At 38.9% G+C, this 20861-nt stretch overlaps 1 protein-coding gene across 2 annotated transcripts in view; it reads left to right on the forward strand.

Moving 5' to 3' along the window:
• The window catches only part of LAMA3 (laminin subunit alpha 3), a 114039-nt gene that overhangs the window by 81676 nt on the left and 11502 nt on the right, over positions 1 to 20861 (forward strand). For both annotated transcript variants that reach the window (XM_051774596.1, XM_051774606.1), the window contains exons 44-63: positions 1701 to 1781; positions 3217 to 3323; positions 6125 to 6175; positions 6563 to 6714; positions 7248 to 7358; positions 7457 to 7568; positions 8132 to 8299; positions 9417 to 9613; positions 11017 to 11133; positions 11670 to 11821; positions 13169 to 13310; positions 13893 to 13992; positions 14376 to 14492; positions 14576 to 14755; positions 16582 to 16724; positions 17734 to 17910; positions 19037 to 19188; positions 19297 to 19459; positions 19954 to 20087; positions 20576 to 20723. In XM_051774596.1, the coding sequence (XP_051630556.1) occupies positions 1701 to 1781; positions 3217 to 3323; positions 6125 to 6175; positions 6563 to 6714; positions 7248 to 7358; positions 7457 to 7568; positions 8132 to 8299; positions 9417 to 9613; positions 11017 to 11133; positions 11670 to 11821; positions 13169 to 13310; positions 13893 to 13992; positions 14376 to 14492; positions 14576 to 14755; positions 16582 to 16724; positions 17734 to 17910; positions 19037 to 19188; positions 19297 to 19459; positions 19954 to 20087; positions 20576 to 20723 (2704 nt within the window). The remainder of the gene's footprint in view (positions 1 to 1700; positions 1782 to 3216; positions 3324 to 6124; positions 6176 to 6562; positions 6715 to 7247; positions 7359 to 7456; positions 7569 to 8131; positions 8300 to 9416; positions 9614 to 11016; positions 11134 to 11669; positions 11822 to 13168; positions 13311 to 13892; positions 13993 to 14375; positions 14493 to 14575; positions 14756 to 16581; positions 16725 to 17733; positions 17911 to 19036; positions 19189 to 19296; positions 19460 to 19953; positions 20088 to 20575; positions 20724 to 20861) is intronic.

Here is a 20861-nt window from a genome sequence, read left to right on the forward strand (position 1 = left end):
ACCAGCAGTAACTTGGTAGTCTGTCTCACAGCTTTGCCTTTTCTCATGAGCTGAGCATTCTAATTCTCACTCAGACCCTGAACTTTAACTTTATGAGTACATCCTCAGCTCAGTGGGACATTGCATGGGCTTCAGAGGCATGCTGCTCACAGCCTTGGGGAGCCCCAGGCAGTTGTAGTGGGCTTACATACAAAACCACGAGTAACTCCTTCATAATGGCAAATGTAGGATGGAAGCCCTTTCCCTTACTGGACATATCCAGGATCTTTCTTGTTTACTGAAATGCAAGATGTTTAACAGTATTACTCTGGCTAGGAGATAAGTAACAACAGTGAAACAAGCCTTTTATATGAATTCAGAAAAATTAGTAAGATGCAAAAATAATATAAAAACATTCAAGCTCTTAAGCATGTATTTAGAACTCTGAAAGAGTGTGGTTGCTCTTCACGTGGACGCTCTGTTGGAAGTGCAAAGCTGAAAAAAATGAAACTTCCTTGGATCTAATGAGGTTGCCAGGTTTTTAAAATTGGGCAATAAATTGCATTTTAAATGCACAGTATGTTTAGGCACATTGTCATCGTTGGTCAGTTTTGAAATGTGTTAAATAAAATCAATTTTTTTTTAAATTAAGCTATAAATTGCTAAAGGCACCACATAATATTTGCCAGGTGCATTAGCAAACACCAACTAAGCTTAAGTAAGAGATTTACACTATCAGACAATAGACAGGTTTTTCATTTATCAGAGAACTCTCTGATAGATCTAGTTTTGACAGCCTCTTCTGCAGGTTCTTGCCTGAAGCTGACTGAACATGTTTTAAGAGTGCTGAAATACCTATTTCAGAGAGACCATAAACCTATGCAGTTTCATAGCTGCACATTAGGGTAGTGAATCTCATTCCTGACATAGGAAATGCACCCCACCTGGCATTATTGGAGTTGCAGTCTTCCATCTAGTAAAATAATATGCAATGCTTAGTGCAGACATTTGTCTTTGATACACAGACTTGCTTTATCCAACTGTTCATAGATTAAAAAATGAAAATAGCAAACATGGCCTGCCCCACTTCATCTCCTGCCTTCTCCTTCCTGAACATTGGACAAAATAATGGTTTCTCTCCAAGTGAAATTTGAATCCAGATAATTCTGCTAGAAAGAGCAGAGAAAAATATTTATTATGTTAACCGGATATTCCCTAGAGATTCCAAACATGCTGCACAACTTTACTCAGCCTCGGTTAAAAATACCCTAAACAATATTAGCTATGTAAAAATATCCACTAATGTTGTCATCCATTAAAAAGGAAGAAAAGAAAAGCAAAGCTATACAAACAGGAGGAAATGTTGTCTAGCACAGGCTATTGATTCTTGCCTACTAAGATAAAATAGCTACCCAGACTTGTTTTATTTTATGACATCACTACTAAGGTTTATTTTAGGCATTCCTTTGGGTAGTGCACTATTAATAGTCAGTCCACAGGGTCAGGAAAGGGTTATTTTTTAGTCTAAGGGAATAATATACACAAAAAATATGAAACTTCAAAGAATTAGTCACGGTAGATTATCTAGAGGCAATTAAATTAGCTGAGAAGTACTTTGGTGGTATAAATACTTTTTTAATCTGAAAGTCATTAAACTGGACCTCAAGAGTGTAAAACCTATTTGATGATGTGCTAACGATAATATTTTCTTCTTCTCAAAGATTTGCAACTGGTTGTGTGGCAAATGGTGAAGAAATTCAGTGTCTCTGCAAAGAAGGTTACACCGGAGTTCGTTGTGAACGGTAGGTGACTTGTTTCTCAAAACTAACGTTTTTGAGAGGCACCATAAAAAGAAGTATGTCTGTATTGGGTAATACATACAGACATATGGTAATATTGGGTAATATATGTCTGTATTGGGTAATATATATGGACATAGTATGCACATGCTTAAGGAGTAGCTGCTTACATGCAGAGCTGCTAAAAAGTGGTGTTCTAGTGTAATTCCAGCAATAAACCCAATGCTTCCTTGAAGAAATGTAAGCAATTCTCCACAGACTAGTGACTACACAATTTTTACCAAAAAGAGAAGTGTCAGCCTCTTTGCTTAAGTGCCCTATGCCTTGCCTTATCCTGCACTCTGGTAATAGTAACTTCCACTTCCTTCATCCCTTTTCAGGTTAAAAACATCGTCCTGTTTCCTCCAATGTACATGATGGTGTTTCAATGGTCTTAATTATCCCACAGCAACCATGTAACATTTAGCACCATACCCTTGATCTAAAATCATTCTAATGTGATCCACAGCTGGAGCTTACACACACCAGGCTGAAGCCATCTCTTTTGCTGGAACATTGCAGCAGTTTGGCAAAGCCAAGGAGGAACAACATGGCAGTTTGAGGCAGGCAGATGAACCAATTTCACTGAGTTTCAAATCCATGGAGAACTTAAGTGTAATGGAATGGTGTTGTGTGGTTTGGAAACTTGAGGCCAATAAGTCATGATGTCTCATCTGTAGACAGGACCTCAGTAGGACACTGTCTTGTGCTTCAAGACTGTTATCTTAGAAATCTAATCTGCAGGTTATAGAGACTTTCTCTTCTAGATATAGCTGTACGTCAGCTACTCATCATGGCCCTTTGATCCCACATTACCAATCTTATAGGTCTTAAAACAGAGTGACTTCTAGGAGTATTAGCTAGCCAGTCTGGACAATATATTTTACCTGTGAAATATTTAGAGATCATGCACACAGACTGCTTTGCTGACAGGTGGCAAGAGGAGGTATCACCCAGCCAGAAGGTTGATGATTTCATTCAGTGCCATTACTGTTTGAAATCTCAGCTGTGCTTGCATTGTGATCTTCCTTATTACATGTTTTCTGGTGGGATCACAGACCAGAGTGGTATGGTTTGCTGGGTTAAGCCTTGTCAAATTCCTTGTGTATCTGTGTGCACTGTATTTTTTCAGATTAAGTGAATTATTCCTATAAGAGCATTGTGGGAGTGCTGTTATTTTTAGAAAAAAAATCTGCAGCACTTACGAAGATATTTTTAGCATAGTACAGAGGATACTGTAAACCAAAAATATATCCTTTCTGTTTAAGTCAAGACATGAAATTAAAAGTTCTTGAAAGTTTCTTCAGGACAATAACTGGGATTTTTTCTCAAGGGAAAGTATGTTTCACAAAAGTAACTTCAGATATTTAATCCAAATTACTTGTATCTCTTTATCTAGCTGTGCTCCAGGATATTTTGGAAATCCACAAAAATATGGAGGCTACTGTCAGAAATGTAACTGTAATGATAATGGGCAGCTGGCTAGCTGTGACCACCTGACCGGAGGTACGTGAGGGCCTGTAAACATGGGAGAGAGTGTTGTTTTCTTTTTAGGAAGCAAAGAAGGAAGGTACTTGGATAAGCTGAACTGAAGGAAAGATCTAGACTTGAAAGAAATGTAGATAATATTTTACAAAATGTAAGATTTCCTACAACATAACAACATAGTAATAGATGGGCTGTCCTGAGTCATCAAGTTTACCCTTGTAAGCCATTTTATCCTGTATTTCCCTTCATAAATAGTACCAATTTTTTTTTGTTTCATGGCTATGTTCTTAAATGCATCATAGTTCCTCTGCTGACATGGTTAAATTATATCATGCCAGTCTGTGTTGATGGACTTATGAAACTGAGCACTCTCAGTGTGCCTTGTTAAAATGTATTTGGCACAGATTAGTGACGTCTTTGGAGTCTGCATCAGGCACTGCCTTCTTAGGTATTCAAGCTAACTGCATTTACAGTGGAAGCTAGAAACTGACCTCAGGAGGCTGTTTTATAAATCCAGCTATACACTGCTCTGCTAGCTAAGACATCTGTGATTTTCCCATAATCAGTCACACAGGTACTTCACTACTAGTAAGCTCTTATATAATACCATGGGCATATGTTTGCTTTATCTATTATAACTTTGAAGTAGAGGGCCTGATCATCCCTACATTCCTCAGACTGTCTTTACCTCAATTCACCTCAGTCCCGTGGGATACTCCTTTCTATTCAGAAACACATAAGCCGCTGCTCCTGAAATGACCTTAACTTTTCTTTCCCTGTAGACAGATTTTCTTCCTCATATGTTAGTGAAGTTTCCAACTATTAACTCCAAATATTTCTCTTTCAAATACGCTCTTCATTGCTCTGCATTGCTGTTCACACTGCAGTCTAGTAACTGCAAGGATCACATTATCTTTCTTTGGCCACAGAAATTAGAAAACCAGCAGGTGATGTGAACTGCTGTTGGCAGCTGGTGCAATTTTTCAATAGCTTGTTCTCATTTCACATTTCATCATTGAGGTAATACATCTCTATTATATTTATACCTTGTATGGAACAGATCCAACCAGTGTTTGATGTTTTATCATTCCTTTCTTTTTGAAGCAAGAGTTTGCTGGCACAAACTAATCCGTAGGGCAAAATTCAATGTGCCAGTTTGTTTTCCTCCAACTATACATTCTGATCAGCCATCTCTTTCTCTGCATTAGGAATAAAACCCTCTGTGATCATCGGCACAGCATGTTCTAGAAGGTTTCTTTTGCGTGATGTTTGGCGCTTGGCCAACACTTCACCATTTCTTGGCTGATGCTGTTTGTGCACAAGCTGTAATAATAGTTTTATTTAATTGGTACTTCACAGCGACAGCTGAAATGTGTCTGGTGTTAGCTGAATTACACAACAACAGAATTGCATGGGTATTTGAATCTCAAAATAATTTCCTTCATTCTCTCACAAATATATTCTTTGTGACTTGTCTGCTTTTGGCAGCAACGATCACTACCAATCCCATTTAACTTCCTGATGATTTAATGTGCAAGTGCCAAAGGAAATGGCACATCTAGGCAGTGTGTTCCAGGCTGTTTCATGCTGCTGTTAAAGTTCAGGTCCAATTTTATCACTGTACCCTCTCACAGTTGCAAGCTGTTGTTGACTGTTGACAGCAGCAGCCTATATCGGGTGCATCCTTTTCCTGCAGAGTAAAAGACATAGAATGATTAGGGTTGGAAAAGACCTCCAAGAGCATCAAGTTTAAGCTTTGACCAACATGCACAGCTGTTTTCATCTTCAAGAGGAGATGATATTTTGGCAGTAAGACCAAGCCTGTAAAAGGGACTTGGGCATCAAGACGGGGAAGATTCCCGTTATCTATGTAATATGATTTGTAGGAGCCAGTTCCTCTCCTTCCTCCTAGGAGTTAGGATCCCAGGATGTTACAATTCCACGTGCACTTGGGGATTGTTAAGCTTCTTGTAACAGGGTTCATAAAGCAAATGAACAAAACGAAAGAGCACTGTGGAGATGCAGTTACTTGTGCTGGCTTGTTGAAAAGTCTGAGGGCAATGTTTGTTACATACCACCTCTATCTGTGGTCCAAGCTCCATGCCTTGGTTTATATAAAATGCCTCCTTCTGTGCATGCACTGTGGATTTCTCTCCAGCTTAATTAATACCTAAATCTTGCAATCTGTGACAGGTATGAAGGAAATCCATAAATATTTCTTAGTTCCTTGTGGGTAAGACATTCTTTGGGGAATCAGAATCTGTGGTTTGAACATGGATACTAAGATAGATAAAGGGGTTTGAACTTACATCCAGGGTAAAATGCTTTAACAGTATAGTCATAGAATAATAAAATATCCTGAGTTAGAAGGAACCCACAAAGATCATTGATGTCCAGCTCCTGGACCTGCAGAGGACAGCCCCATGTGCCTGAGAGCAAATACATACTGATGTCCAAAAGCTTCTTGAACTCTGTCTTGGCTCCAGTGCCCCTGGTGTTATTCTAGGCAAATTCTAGGAATACATTCGGCACACTCGATATGAGAGGGCCTTCTGCTGCTACCCAAGTGGCATATATTAGGGGATTACACTAAGTTTCCTTTGAGGGATGGAAAAGGCATTGCTTACAGCAAGGCATAAGTGGGAGTGAAGTATTTTGGCATGTTCAAACCTTCTGGTCATTTCAGATCATTGACAGTGAGTGTAGATTTATGGAAGGGAAGCACTGTGTTTTAATGGCTGCCAACCATGAAAAGTGAGGGCAAAAATGAAATAGTATTTCCATAAGAAAACTTTGGTTTGACAATCTTGTCATTTCAGAATGTTTCAATAACGAACCAAAAGATGTGGATCCCAATGAAGATTGTGACTGTAAGTAATAAAATAGAACTTCAGTTGGATTACTTTCAGCTGGTTTCAGATGCATATAGCCCTTTTAAGGGCTACAGAGTTTAAAAAGGACTGGAGGTATCCTGTAATAAACATTTTAAAAGCAAACATTCAACCAAACACTTGGAAAAATGATTAAAGAGGCAGTCAGCTATTCAGATGTAAATTCAGATCTCCTTCTTATTTCTGGCTTTGGTCACTTTCCTTTATACTGCGGGCTTTGTCGTTGCCTTTGTTCTTCAGGCATTACCAGATGACAACCTTCAAAGCATTTCCATTGCATCTCACTTATTAATGTGCTCAGTGAAATGTTCTCTGTGTCAAATATCAATGATATATATTGATTTCCATTGCTCGTGCTCCCTCCAGCTTGCGATAGCTGTGTGATTACGCTGCTGAAGGATTTGAGCACAATAGGTGACGAGCTTCAGCTCATTAAGTCTCAGCTGCAAAATGTCGATGCAAGTACCCACACGCTGGAGCAGATGAGGCATCTGGAAACACGCATCAAGGACTTAAAGGTAGGCACACAGAAACAGAAAAGTGGATTTCAGATTAAGCGGATAAGAAATGAACCCAGAAGCTTAGGTTTTGTCAGTTTGCAAGGGGACGTACATCAGCATTTGATTTCAAATACCAGATGCTGGCAGCACTGGGCTTCACTTGTTGGAAGATATCTGTGGTTTCTATGTCATGCTCTGAAATAGAATTTGTATCTCTGCTTTTTCTTAGGCCTGCTCCCCTTGAAAGTTATATTTCTGAGGTTTCCCTCTGGCTCTGTCTTTTTCAAGCACTTCATATCTCTGCATTACTGAAAAAAAACAATATTCCAGTTGCCATTACTGAAATTAATTTTGAAAATGTTTTTTAGTTGGAATAGCTGTTGCTATACTCACAAATAATAAAAAACAGGTTTTGGGAAGCAATTGGTGAGTTTTCGTGTCAGTAATGCTGCTTTTATTTACATTGAATAAAGGTCTAAGCACATGAATGTTTTGCTTTTTGACTCCTGTGTATGGGTGATTTATTGGCTTATTTTTTCCTTTCTTTTCAGGTCTTATTGAACAACTACCGTTCTGTTGTTCATAATCAAGGTTCAAAGGTAGATGAGTTGGAGACAGAATTCACTAAACTAAATAGTGATGTAAATGCTCTTCAGGAAAAGGTGACTTACCAAATCAATTTAAAAATACACATCTCCTGAGTATATATTGGCATGCTGTATCCAGATATTTTTAATCTATTATTTTTTTTCCTTGCTAGGCTGAAATGAACTACAAAGCAGCTGAGAGATTATTTAATAATTTTGGCCAAACTCATCAGAAAGGAAAGGATTTGGTTTCACGAATACAAATAGTTGTCAACAATATACAAGGTAAAAATTAGTTTCTAACTCCATAACATGATTTTGTTTTATGAAATCTTTTCAATTTATTTACAATATTCTTAATTAAACAGGAGAGGTTTTGTTAGAAAACAACTTCAGAAGTCAGAATTTAGTCATAGCTCTGGAATTCACTCTTCCTATTAGAAATCTAATATATAATGTTAGTTTAGGAGCCTGCCTTCCCTATGGAGTGAATAGAGACAGAGAAACTTCACCACAGGGACATTTAGAACAACAAATTGACTATACTGACTTAAGTCTAACTTTATTCTAGATTGCCATCATAGGCTCTTTAAAGTTAGAAACTTAAAATTATTGCTGTGAAATTGGTCATTTGGGACAAATTTCAAGCTCAGTGCCATCTTACTAGCTCTGGTTGTGTGACATGGGATACTTTTCATCTTAATAGAATTAATGCAAAATGGATCAACTTCATTAAGGAATTCAGAAATAGGCCTGTCTATTTCAGAAAAGAAATTGGCACTGTCATTTGTGTCTTTTGAATAGGCTTGAGCTCATTCTTTCTTTGACTTTTACAATGCTTTTTTCAGTGCTCCTGGAACAAATAGCTGGTACAAATGCAGAAGGTAACAGCTTGCCCTTGGGAGATGCCTCTGAAGAACTGGCAGAAGCTCAACGCATGATGAGGGAGATGCGAAACCGTAACTTTGGCCAACTTCAAGCCGAGGCAGAGAAGGAGCGAACAGAGGCTCAGCGGTGTAAGTGCTTGTTCTCTCAGCTTCTTACTCTCCAGAAAGATCAGTCTTAAAACTGGAGCATTATTGATTGTTTGGGATGGAGTGCAGGGAGAGGCCTTTTGGAGTGAACCCCTGGGATCTGTAGCGGTTGTTCGTCAACAGGAAAGTGGTAGTTTTGGAGGGGATTTAAAGGCATTTTTAGTTTGTTTTGGAAGAAACTGAGTTGGGGAAGAAACCCAGTAGATACTTGTTTTGTAATTAGATCGATCTCAGTAAAATAAAGATGTAGCCATTATAATACACCTATGCAGCACTTCCGTGTATTGTAATACGTAGGCTGCGGTATGTACAGCTATTTTAGAGAAATTACGGGTTTAATTTAACAACAGATTTTCAGAAGCTGCTAGAGTAGTTTGAGGGCCAGATCATACAAGGATTAGGAAAGTCAGAAGTTCTAGTTGCACTAGTTGTACTCCCTTTTGTGTTCTCTACACGTTTGACTGGGACATTCAGAAACTTCATTCCAGACATGAAAGACAGCAAGAACAACAATGTCACAGGCATATCTCCTAACCAGGGGCATAGCTGAGGAATGTAAGAGATTAAGAGTCATAGTTTATTTCCCCCAACTTTGATACCTATCTCTGAGAAATTCTACTGTATCCTATTTTGTAGGCAGTGAAATAACACTCTTAGGAGATTAATTTGATCTCTTTTGTGTTCCTACTCTCTTTCAGATTACATGGGCCCATATCTCTCCATTGATTAAAGGGGAGACATTGATGACTACTGCAGTTGTAGATGTCTACATTGCAGTTGAAACTGTTGATGAAATTGTGTTAGTTCCGTATTAAAAAAAAAGAAAATTATTTAGTATTTGCAGCCTCACCCTTAGGTAATTTAGAAAATGTTTATTTGTGCTTTGTGTCTGCAGCAGCAAACTAGTGAGCAGATTTGATCCAGGGAGATGCTGAATACTGTCTCTGCTGTAGTAACACTGAGATTAGCACTGCAAAGGATGCTCAGTACACACAAGCACAGCTTTCTAATCCTAAATGTCAAACCCTTTTGAATGAACTTTGTTCTGCTTCTCTTCTTCTCTGAAAAAAAACTTTTCTTTTTGGTCCCAATACTGCAGTACTGACACGTATTAAGAATGAACTACAAAAGTACCACCAAGAAAATCATGGGCTTATTAAAGCTGTGAGGGATTCACTGAATGAATATGAATCCAAAATCGCTGACCTTCGTGAAGCTCTGAATGATGCAACAGGGCAAATCAAGCAGGCTGAAAACTTAAACAGAGACAATGGAGTTCTGTTGGAAGACATTAAGGTAATGTTGGGCTTCTGGAGAAGAAAGTTAGAACTCGGGAGATAAGAAGCTTTTGATTGCTGCTTTTGACCTTACAAAGCCAAGCAGCACTAATTCTGTAGGCTTTCTCCAGGGTCTCTTTCCATCATTTGATGTGTGTATGGATAGGTGTAAACATAGTCTCTAGTCCCACTTGTGGCCTCTTTGTGGGACCAAGACAGCGTGACCAAGACAACTCTGATAAGAGCAGGGAAGAAGAGTCTCTTCCTAGCACTTCACCTGCCACTAGTGTTTTTGTTTCCTATTCTAGATCAAATTCATGATGCTGATGTACTTTTTTAGTAAGTGCTTTAAAGTATTTGGCTTTAGCAACCGTGAAAGATGGGAGCAGATATGTGTGCAATACTGTTAAATTATTTGGGATTAATGTTCTGTAGAACTGCTTCTGAGGTCTCATCAGAAATGTGACAAGAAACACCTGTCCTTCCTGAGCAATGTTTGATTTTTAGAGCTGGTAAAATAGTACGAGAAATGCGTGCTGCAGCACCCATTCTTTTAATTGTGATTTTGCTGAAATATATCACTGTTTTAGCACACTCATGTCCATACAGTTTTCTGACACTGCTTGAACAAAAGAATTCCTTCATTCAACTGTCCATTTCAATATTTAATTGAACCTTTGTGTTCATGGACTAGATATTGTGCGTGTTCCATAAGTGTGCACAGTTGTGTTAAAAGATGGACGAGTAGGTACAGGTCTTACATCTCCTGATACACTTCTGTGGTAGAGAGATTTGACACGTTACAATGATAGAAGCCGAGCTGAAGAGAGTTATGTGTCCTTACCTGCAGCACCACTTGTCTGGCTGTGTTTGTGGTGTGCCATTATCCTAGAGCTACACTGTGGGTTGTCACAGGGCTGCCCGAGACTGAGTGGCTTCAGTCCCCTCAAAGCTTTCAAGATAAGGCGGGGAGATTTCACACCTCCTTTTTGGTAAGATCCCCAGATGAAGGGATAGTGTAATCATTTTATTCATGCTTTTCAAAGAACGTAGAAGATCAAGGTAGTCACCAGGGAGCTGTTTTTAAAGTTTCCAGGTTTGAAGTTTGCAGGTTTGAGATATCAGACACTTAGATGGTCTGTCTCGACAGTTTATCTCAGCTGACCCATACTCCTTTTACTTTGACTATTAGTAACTAAACTACTGCAGTCTGCTGTCCAGCTTTATGCTGTGCTAGTGCAGACTCCTGAGTTTTCCCTTCTAATAGGACAGCATTATTTCCTAAACATTAGAGGCATTTGATTAACACAGCAACAGTACCTTCAGTAAATCCTACTGCCAGCTAGATTGAGTAGATATGGTTGTTCCTGCCCCTTATTTTTAACTCAATCACATGTTGTTCAACTTTTCTTTTTTCCTCAGAAACGGATTGAGGAGACAAAGGTACAACAGAATGGTATCTTGAGTGTTCTGAGCTCTGCCCGATCTTCCCTGACCCAAGCTAACAGTGTACTTGGATTATTGCAAAAGAGTAAAGAGGTATAATTTACCTTCTTAACACAAGGTTGAAAACCCCAATATGCTGCTGTCACTGTAATGGGTAGCATAGCTGGGAGACAGGGCTTGTTTGAGCCTCACAACAAAGGATCTCACGGCCCATCCTGGATGCAAAAGGAGTCTGCCTGCACAGGTGTCTGTAAGGGAAGCTCTTTGAGGGTTGTGATCTGTCTGAGGAAGATACTGAACTGCAGATGTCAGAATCTGGGAGAAGGTCTGTAAGAAATACCCTAAGCAGTTGTGATATTCTTGTATTTCTTTCTGGGCAATTGTTTTCAGCCACAGTCAGAGACATAGTGGGCTAGAAGGGTCTTTGCTCTGACTCAGTTTTTATGTAATGGGTCTGGAAGCATAATGTAATGACTAGCAGTTGTTTCCAATAACCTGCAGAGTAAGCTGGAACATAATGTTTTTCTCCTTGCTCTCCTCAGATGCAAAGTATATGTAACACTAAAGTAGACAAGTACAAAATCAAGCATGTACGAATAAAATAAAATTTTATCTTTATAAATCCATAGGAATATGAAAGCCTGGCTGCTCAGCTGGATGGAGCAAGGAAGGATATGAATGAAAAACTGACAAATATCTCATCAGCAAGCAAAGAACCATTGGTAGTGAGGGCCGAGGAACATGCCAAATCTTTGCAAGACTTGGCAAAACAACTAGAAGAGTATGTTGCCATTCCTATAATTGAGTAATTTTTGTACAGAGCATCCATGGTTGTAGTGGTCTGTCTGTAACTTCACTTGCTTTAATAACTGTTTGCAAAGTTAGAGAGAAATTAAGTTGATCTTTTTCTGCTTCTTCATAATGTGTGGAAGTTTTCTTTTTTCTCCACAAAACAGCTCTTCCTGTATTTTCACTGATTTTTTTCTCCCAGAGGTGCAAACTCCCATAATACTCTTTTATACTACTGCACTAACACTTCATTAACATCTTACTAACAAGAGAAAGTCCTCATGTACAGAGTAGGAAGATGTTTAGCATATTTTTTTGTAGAGTTATTTCCAGTACTCGTACTCAGGGATGCTTTTATGATATCAGTGAATTGAGGCAAATAATTGGAAGAAATGCTATCTTGGCAGTCTTCAGACACACCTGCCTAGCATTACTAAGGAAAAGACTTCCTATAGTTTTCTCATCCTTCCAAGGAGTCTTCTAGAAAGGCAAAAATATTATAAACTTGATAGGAATCAAGTGTTTCTCCATTTTTTGTACTTTGGGTTGGAATTATGGGAGTTTTTGGAGGCCTTCTGTGGTACATCAGAACAAAATAAAAAAAAATGAAATCCTGATTTATTTTTTCCAGTGCAAGTTATTTGCATTTGTCATTACACCAATTAGAAAGCCTCAAAAAGTTAAATTCCAAAATACCTAACTCAGCTGGAAAATTCTTAGTTAAAACCCCCCACATTTTCATTAGTTTTTTTTGTTAGTTTTCAGTGTTATTTTTTTCAGTTAAGACGACACTGTTCTCACAGATACAAGGCAGCTAATATTGGACAATTGTACAGTTCACGGGGAGTGGGTAGAAGAGATTTTGTCTATGGTTTCTGATTCCAGAGCTGCTGTGCTGGCTTTTGGGGAAAACATGAAAGGTCTTGTAGTTGCTCCATCTTTGTGCTTCATTAGGATGATGAAGCAGCCAGAGATGATCTGGAATCTACAATTCTATGAATTCCTCTTAACTGAAGTGTATTTGGAGGGCTATGATCGAGGTGCTGTATTGGCCAAGTGCTTTGGTAAATTTTCTCCATCTTAATCATTTAAAGGCTGCTTTGGAGGCCCACAGTTGTGCTTTTCCATGTGCCAGAATTCATCCTGTCTTCTGAAGAATCTTTGTGTGTTGTTCTGCTTCCAAGTTTGCTATTTTTGCAGAATGAAGTTACAGATCTAACAGAAAAACATTTTCTGTATTTTCATTACTTAGAAAAGACTGAGTTCAGATCTGTTCAGAATACTTCTCGAAGTCCACAGCCTTTGCAGAAGGCTGCATTTTTTACCCTTTTTCCCACAGAATAAAGAACAGTGCCAGGAAGGATGAGTTGGTAGGCTGTGCTGTGGAAGCTTCTACTGCTTATGACAATATTATTAATGCCATCAAGGCAGCAGAGGAAGCAGCCAACCAAGCTGGGAAAGCAGCTGACTCAGCTTTATTGGTAAGTATCTGTAAGTGGTCAAATTGTGGTAAACTTGTTACAACTAGATTTTTATTTTCTTTAACTGTCAGAGAGGCACCAAAATCAAAGACCTGTGTGTCTTGTCATGCTTTATTTGTCTGTGACCATCACATGAGTTGCTATTCTGCATGTTCAGGAATTAGCCTCGGCTCACCACTAAACAGGCCCTTCTCGCTGCCTTTCTGGTGAGACTGTTCATATGAATACTGACTGTTGCTTTCAGTGCAAAATAAGGAGATCTTATAAGGCAAGCCTGGTAATCACTGAAGGTGATTTCAGGTGTTCCCTTTTACTTTGCACTACTAATGCCCACAAGCTCTTCAGCAGAGGCTTAACATCTAACAGCTGTATGCTAGTAATTTCTTCCTAATGCCCCAAAACCTACCTGAAGTTTGTTAAAGACCCTAGAAGAATCTTGATAATTGTTTCTAAAGGCGGTGTTCTTCATATTAGATCTTTGCCCTTGTATAGTTTGGGCTTTTTTAATTGGATTGGGCTACCTCTTTTACTCTTTAACTTTTAATATGAAGCAATCTTACAGTACCATGCTTCTGTTATCAGACTGTGAAGAGAGAAGACCTATCAGGAAAAGCTGCAAGGTTAAAAACTGAGAGCAGTACACTCTTGAATCAAGCACAGGAGACTAAAAGGACATTGCAAGGTACTAAGAAAGAAAGTGTTAGTAATAATGTTGGCACAGCATGAGAAGTTTCCATAGAAGCATAAATTTTCAGAATTCAGCAAAGCTTTGTGTCACTTGTTTAACCAAAAATAAAACCTAGTTCTACTACAGTAGGACATCTTGTGATGGTTAATTCCAATGGTAAAAGGTGGGAAAGTAGATGTCTTGCTTCTGCTATGCTATATACCTTTGCAGTACTCTTGCCCAGCAAATCCTGTGTCTTGTTCTTTCTTTGCAGTGCACTCAATGCTCAGTGGCAACACAAGCTTTGTAAGAGTGCAGGCTGGTCCTGCAACATCACTTGTCCAACAGAAAGGTGGTAGTTTTGTTTAAAATTCACATGGGGCATTACTGTTTTGCAGCTCTTGGTCCAAACCTTGAAGACATAAAGCAAAGACTTGATGTTGCTGATGGAAAGAAGAATACCCTGCAGATTGATCTTGTCACTGTTCAAAATAATCTCAATGGGATAAACAGAGGTCAGTTACTTAGCGACCACTTCTGCTCTGCCTCTTTCATCTGTTCCTATAAGAACCTGCACATGCACTTCTCTGTGTTTCAGATGACATTGACAGCTTCATTACCAGTGCAAAGAACATGGTAAAAAGTGCTGAGGAGGTCACAACTAATGTATGGGATGAACTGCTCCCAATTCAAGCAGATGTGGAAAAAATTAAGAGTACCTATGGAAGCACACAGAGTGCTGGCTTCAGTAAAGCACTGATGGAGGCAAACAATTCAGGTATTGCAAGTGCTATGTGGGATCTGCCAAATCACTGTTTGGTGAACATGGTCAGTTTTGCAGTGGAAGGTTTAGACATTTAAAATTTGGGCATGCAGACTAAGCTAGTATTCTGAGCTTCCTTTATTGCCAGTAGAAAGGGATAGGCAGAGCAGAGAATGACTCAAGCCATCCTGTGGTGTGTGTTAAAAGTTGGTGCCATGACTGGTCTTTAAAGACTTGGAGGTCAGTGACTGGCAGGGTAACCCAGGGTTCAGTACTGGGTCTGATCCTGTTTAACATTTTCATTCATGATCTGGATGAGGAGGCAGAGTGTACTCTCAGCACGTTTGCTCATGACACAAAACTGGAAGGAGTGGCTGATACACCAGAGGGTCTGCTGCCATCCAGACAAACCTCAACAGGCTGTGGAAATAGACTGACAGGAACCTCATGAAATTTAACAAGGAGAAGTTCTGTGCCCGAGGAGAATTAAACCCCTGCAGCAGTATATGTTGAGCAGGAGGGCAAGCTGGAAAGAAGCTTTGTAGAAAAGGACCTGGGGGTCTTTGTGGGCACCAAGTTGAAGATGACCCAGCAATGTGCTCTTGGGGTAAAAGGTTTAAACACAGGAGGTTCCCTCTGAACATCATAAAACACTTGTTTTTCTGTGAGGGTGACTGAGCACTGGCACAGGTTGCCCAGAGAGGTTGTGTAGTCTCCATCCTTGGGAATATTCAAAAGCTGTCTAGACACGATTCTGGGCAACTGGCTCTAGGTGACCCTGCTTGAACACAGGGGTTGGACAAAATGACCTCCAGAGGTCCCTTCCAATCTCAGCCACCCTGTAATTATTGATTTTCTACTATACTGGGTAGAGAAGGGATCTAGACAATTAGCTTAGGCTAGATGTCTGTTAGCTGAAATTAAGTGAAATGGATTACATAGAGCCTGTGCTGAATACAAAAAAAAGGGACAATCACAATCCCAAACAAGTTTGTTTTACATCTTTTCAGCAGATTTATCTGATAAAGTCAAGTGAGAGGAAAACATTTTAAATAAGATAAATACAAGCACTAGTCCTGGTTATTATTGCAGAGTTATAAGTCATCCCTGCAGATACAAGACTGGCTTATAAGTAATACTTAGAAAAATGATAGGTCTGTATTTCATTTTATTTACCTTCTTCATCATAGAGTTGCAGTCTGCGGATACTTATAGGGTGAGTTTTTTTGTTTTGTTTTTTTGTAGTCACAGGAGGTGAAAAATTGTTTCATGTTATAATGGAAATTCTCATAGTATTTTCTGCTGAAATAAACATGCCCAGATACTGTAAGGCTCACTACTAAATTGTGCTGACTAGCAACCTTGACACAAGAACATAAGACATGCCCTATTCAGTCAGGCCAGCAGTGTGCTTGCCCCAGTATTCACTCTCTGACAGTGGCAGCAGGAGATGCTACTCAGGAAATATATGTAAGCCTGACCCCTGTCTGCTGTCCTTTATCCTCATCCTCCCATAGCATCCACAGTCACTGGATAATAATGTTAGAGACCACATTGCTGTTCTACTTAATATTTTTTTCTGGACCTTTATCTAAGACATTTTTGAAAGTGCTGATTCTGACTGCTTCTGCAAATACCTTTGGCCACAAATTTCAGGAGTACAATAACCTCTGCATAAACTGCCAGTTTAGTGAGAACTTCCTAATATTGTAGGACTAGTGAAAAGAGTTCTGTCATCACTCTGCCCACTGCATTTCTGGTAATTGTGTAGTGATACCACATTTTTGCATCTTGTTTTCCTCTTCCTGTTTGGCATCTATTATTTTTTTCTTTCACTGCAGTGAAAAATTTGACAAACCAACTTCCAGACCTTTTCAGCAAGATCAGGAGTATCAACCAACAGCTGATGCCAATAAGCAACATCTCTGAGAACATAAATCGCATAAGAGAGCTGATTCAGCAAGCAAGAGATGCTGCAAATAAGGTCTGTCGTGAGCATTGCAGTCATGCTAGACCCCAGTGTTTTGCACACACAACAGTACTTTTGTTCCTCTTTCTCTTTCTAAATAATTTTGTTGAAATGTATGTGAAAGACCAGACATAAATTTAATTCAACAGCACCACCCAGCATTTAAAGTAACTGATGATGGGAAGCATAATAATTTGTACATAAGAAGGAGTGAATGCAGTATCATCCTGCTACACCTTTCTCCCATTCCAGGGCATCTCTGCAATATTCATTTGTACAACAGCCTCTTGCCTTCCAAGGTACATTGTTGTGGCTTTGACAGCAGAGATAGAGTTGGATCTGCAGCTTAGGGGCAGGGCTCTCCACCCATGTGTGTCCAATTGAGCAAATTTGACACTGCCAAAAAAGTTGGCCAGCTCTGTGCTCTTGTTTCTCCAGCTGCTCCAAGATGTTAGAAGCTGGCTGCTAGCACCTTCTTACTAGACTGTTCTTTCTCCATTTAAGTAACTGCTGTAGGTGCTGAAGGGATAGTGTGGTCTCAGGGCCCTGAAAAGCATCCCTGAGATCATCACAAATAACCTGCAGTTACAGTGAATAAGAGGAATCAGTGATCATGGTGCAAATAGCTGTAATAGGACATGTCTTTACAGTATCAGAGGTGCGTTATAATTCCCAACTGATAGTCAAGTCCAGCTAAGTGAAGCATCAGGATGTGTATGTAGACATCTAAATAATTCACAGGCTTGCTCTTTAGAGCTGCAGGGCACATCCTTCTGGTTAATTGATGTCTGAAATAAAAAAGTGCTGTGTTAAGTGAGTATTGATAATACAGATTACTGTATTATCCAGTCTGTTTCCTAATTATGTTGTTTGGTAGGATCAGAGTCCAAATCTCTAGTAATTGGTGGCTGAAACATGGCTAGGATGTGTAATAGGTTACTTTGCAATTAAATACAACAGTAAAGTAAGTAGAATTAGTAGAAAGAGATAATTATAATGTATTGAATTTTGTTTTTCTTAACAGGTTGCTATTCCTATGAGGTTCAATGGCAGCTCCGGTGTAGAGGTTCGACCTCCGAGCAACCTTGAAGATCTGAAAGGCTATACTTCACTTTCTTTATTTCTCCAAAGACCTCAGAAAAGATTAGACGCTCCTGAAAGGGCATCAAATAAGTTTGTACTGTACCTGGGTAGTAAAGATGTAGGTATATTTTGATATTTAATCTGATTTTTAGAACAGACATCATGTTTTGAGAAACGAATAGGAAGTGGTCTATTTTGACTGAAGTTTATAGCTCCTGTTGGCCTTTTTCTTTATAATTGCTGATATATGGCGGTAGAAGTGTTTTGTTGATTCCCTCACTGGCAAAGTAACTTTTGGGGCTGACTGCTTTGCCCTTTAATTCTTTGCTGTTTTGCTCCTTTGGAAATTACCTCTCCGTCATGGATACCATCACACAGTCTTGTCAGAACTGACACTTTCTGCAGCAGTCAGCACAAACTCAGCCCAACTCCTGCCTCACAGCTTTGACTCTTTTCACAGTATAAGTCACTGTGAGTTTCTCTGTTGGTTAAGAAGAAGTGGTAATTTCAGTCTTAAAATTCAGCCCTTTGGCTCTTAATTTCTTTCACTTCTGAATATGCAGAATAATGCAGACCTGCTTGTGCATTCAGGCTTGTTCCATCACCATCAAACATTTTAAAAATTTCCTGCATGCAGTTCCCGAACGCATTTTTAAGTTTCAATATTTAACAGCAGCTGTATCTGTAGTGAATCTCACGCATACACAGAAAGCTGTTTAAAGGTAGTTGTTCTACACTGGATTTCACCTCTTTATCCCCTGAATAACTGGCCAGGATATCTGTTGACAGCATTTTAATTGTTACTTCTGAAATATGGTATGTGGAAGAAATATAGTATGAATTTCTTTGGAAAATGACTGCTCTCCGTCACCTCAGCAGGAAACACTGTCCTTCACTGAGACTTGTTCTGAACATCTTTTTTGTTTCACAGATGTTGAGTCTAGCTTTTAGTAAAGGTGTCATGTTTTCATGGCTTTATCTGGGAGATTTTACAAATGTGAAAATTATTTTAGCTACTATGATTACAAAAATAAAAAGCGACACATTAATTTGTAACTATATTCATTGAATCAGTGCAGCATATAAGATTACCATTTTTTCTTCCCAGAACTGATAAACTTAATTCTCATCATTAGGTGGGTGGATTTCTTATGACTCATGCACAGTATGATGATATCTCTGAGGAAGCGCTGCTTCATTAACATTAATCATTTATTAATTATTATTTGCTTGGCTATTTTTAGGCCTCCAAGGACTATATTGGTATGGCTGTGAAAGACGGTCACCTTACCTGTGTCTATAACCTGGGAGGTGATGATGGAGAAATAAGAGTGAAGTCATTGGTGACTCAAAGCGAAACTGAGGAAGCTGTTATGGATCAAATTAAGTTTGAAAGGTATAAGATCCACAGTGCACAACAACCTTCTCAAAAACCTGCTAAGAACGTGGTGGGTTTTTTTTTTTCAGTGTGATGTGATATTCTTCCTCTCTGTTTTGGTTTTAGGATTTACCAGTATGCAAAGCTGAATTACATCAGAGCAGCAACATCAATTTCTCCAGAGCAGGAAAGCCCTATGAGTGCAAGCACTGGAGGCAGTGACACTCTCCTAAACCTTGATCCCAGCACTGTTGTCTTTTATGTTGGAGGATACCCCGCAGATTTTAGGGTACAAAGAGTTTCTTAGTGTTTTAAAGAGATTTTCTGTTAATTATTCTGTTGTTCTTACAAGTAAAGATTGGAACTAGCAGTCTTTCAAAGCATGTGTAAAAGTTTATTCGTGTCATTAGGAATAGATGGGATGCAAGGAGATGCCACTTCCTACAGAAGCTGCCTGGCTTGTAGCATGCAAAACTCAAAGCAGGGACCATAATGATCTTTCACTTGCATGAAACCTGAGTAAAGCATGAAACCCGTCCAGCCCTGCTAAGTACTGTTCCCAATCCATCCATGTGACTCCACTGTTAATTGAGCTGCAGTATTCCTAGGGTGGTATCAGATGGTTTGGAGATTATATACAAGTATATAATATTTTTAATATATATTTAGAATGTCATATTCTGTGTCTTAATAATATTTGCAGTAAGTCTTAGCAGTTAGATGTCAATGTAAAATTTTATCAGCTGATGTTGATGGAATGTTTTTGATGACACTATTTTGCAGCCTCCACGTAATCTTGACTATCCTAATTATGAAGGCTGCATTGAATTAGACAGCCTAAACGAGCATATTATCAGCCTTTACAACTTCAAGAGGACATTTAATCTCAATACCACTGAAGTGCAACCCTGCAGAAGGTATGATCTAAACATAGAAGTGTTGCACAGTTCTGTGATTTTATCATTATGAATTCTTGTCTTTTCTCATCCAGACGAATAACCACTGTAGCTAAACAGGTGATTTTTTTTCTAACTCTTGGTCATTATTACATTTCTTAGAGAAAATTCTTAGTGATGGCACAATTCACATTTATGGCAGTCGCAGTCTGTTTAAAGTTAGGTGTTATAAAATCCAGACGCAATTTGTGGACTAATGGGTTCAGCTCCTTTATAAACTAAATATTACATTAAGTTCAAAAAAGTCACTAATGATTTCCTCTCTAAAGACTAGACGTGAGTCTGATAGAAGGCAGTGGAAGGTTTTCTCTCTGCTTGGGCTTGATCAGAATTTGGCCCTATACCAAATGCTTTAACTTAAGCTTTTTTAAAACTACAACAGCAGTAAGTCCATGTGGTAGTAGTTTTTGCTCTCATATATTCACACCTGTGACATTGAATTATTACAGGTATAAAGAAGAGACTGACCAAAGCTATTTTGAGGGCACTGGTTATGCCCGTGTCACAGCAAGAGAAGGAAATGCTGACCGAGTACGGTACGAGCAGACAATTCAGACTACTGCAGATGAAGGCATTGTGTTTTTTGCAGCACATGAGGTAATGTGTGGAATGTTTCTGTCTGTTTTGTGGTCAGAGAACATCTTTAAAAATCTTGCTTATTCAAGAACATGTTAGATTTAGTAGTAATTGTAAGGAAATGTCTTAAAAGTGTGATTTTTTTTCTATGCAAAAAAT

The sequence above is a fragment of the Manacus candei genome, unplaced genomic scaffold (genome assembly GCF_025592945.1).
Source record: "Manacus candei isolate 608988 ecotype Guabito, Panama unplaced genomic scaffold, ASM2559294v1 h1tg000008l, whole genome shotgun sequence".
Classification (NCBI taxonomy): Eukaryota; Metazoa; Chordata; class Aves; order Passeriformes; family Pipridae; genus Manacus; species Manacus candei.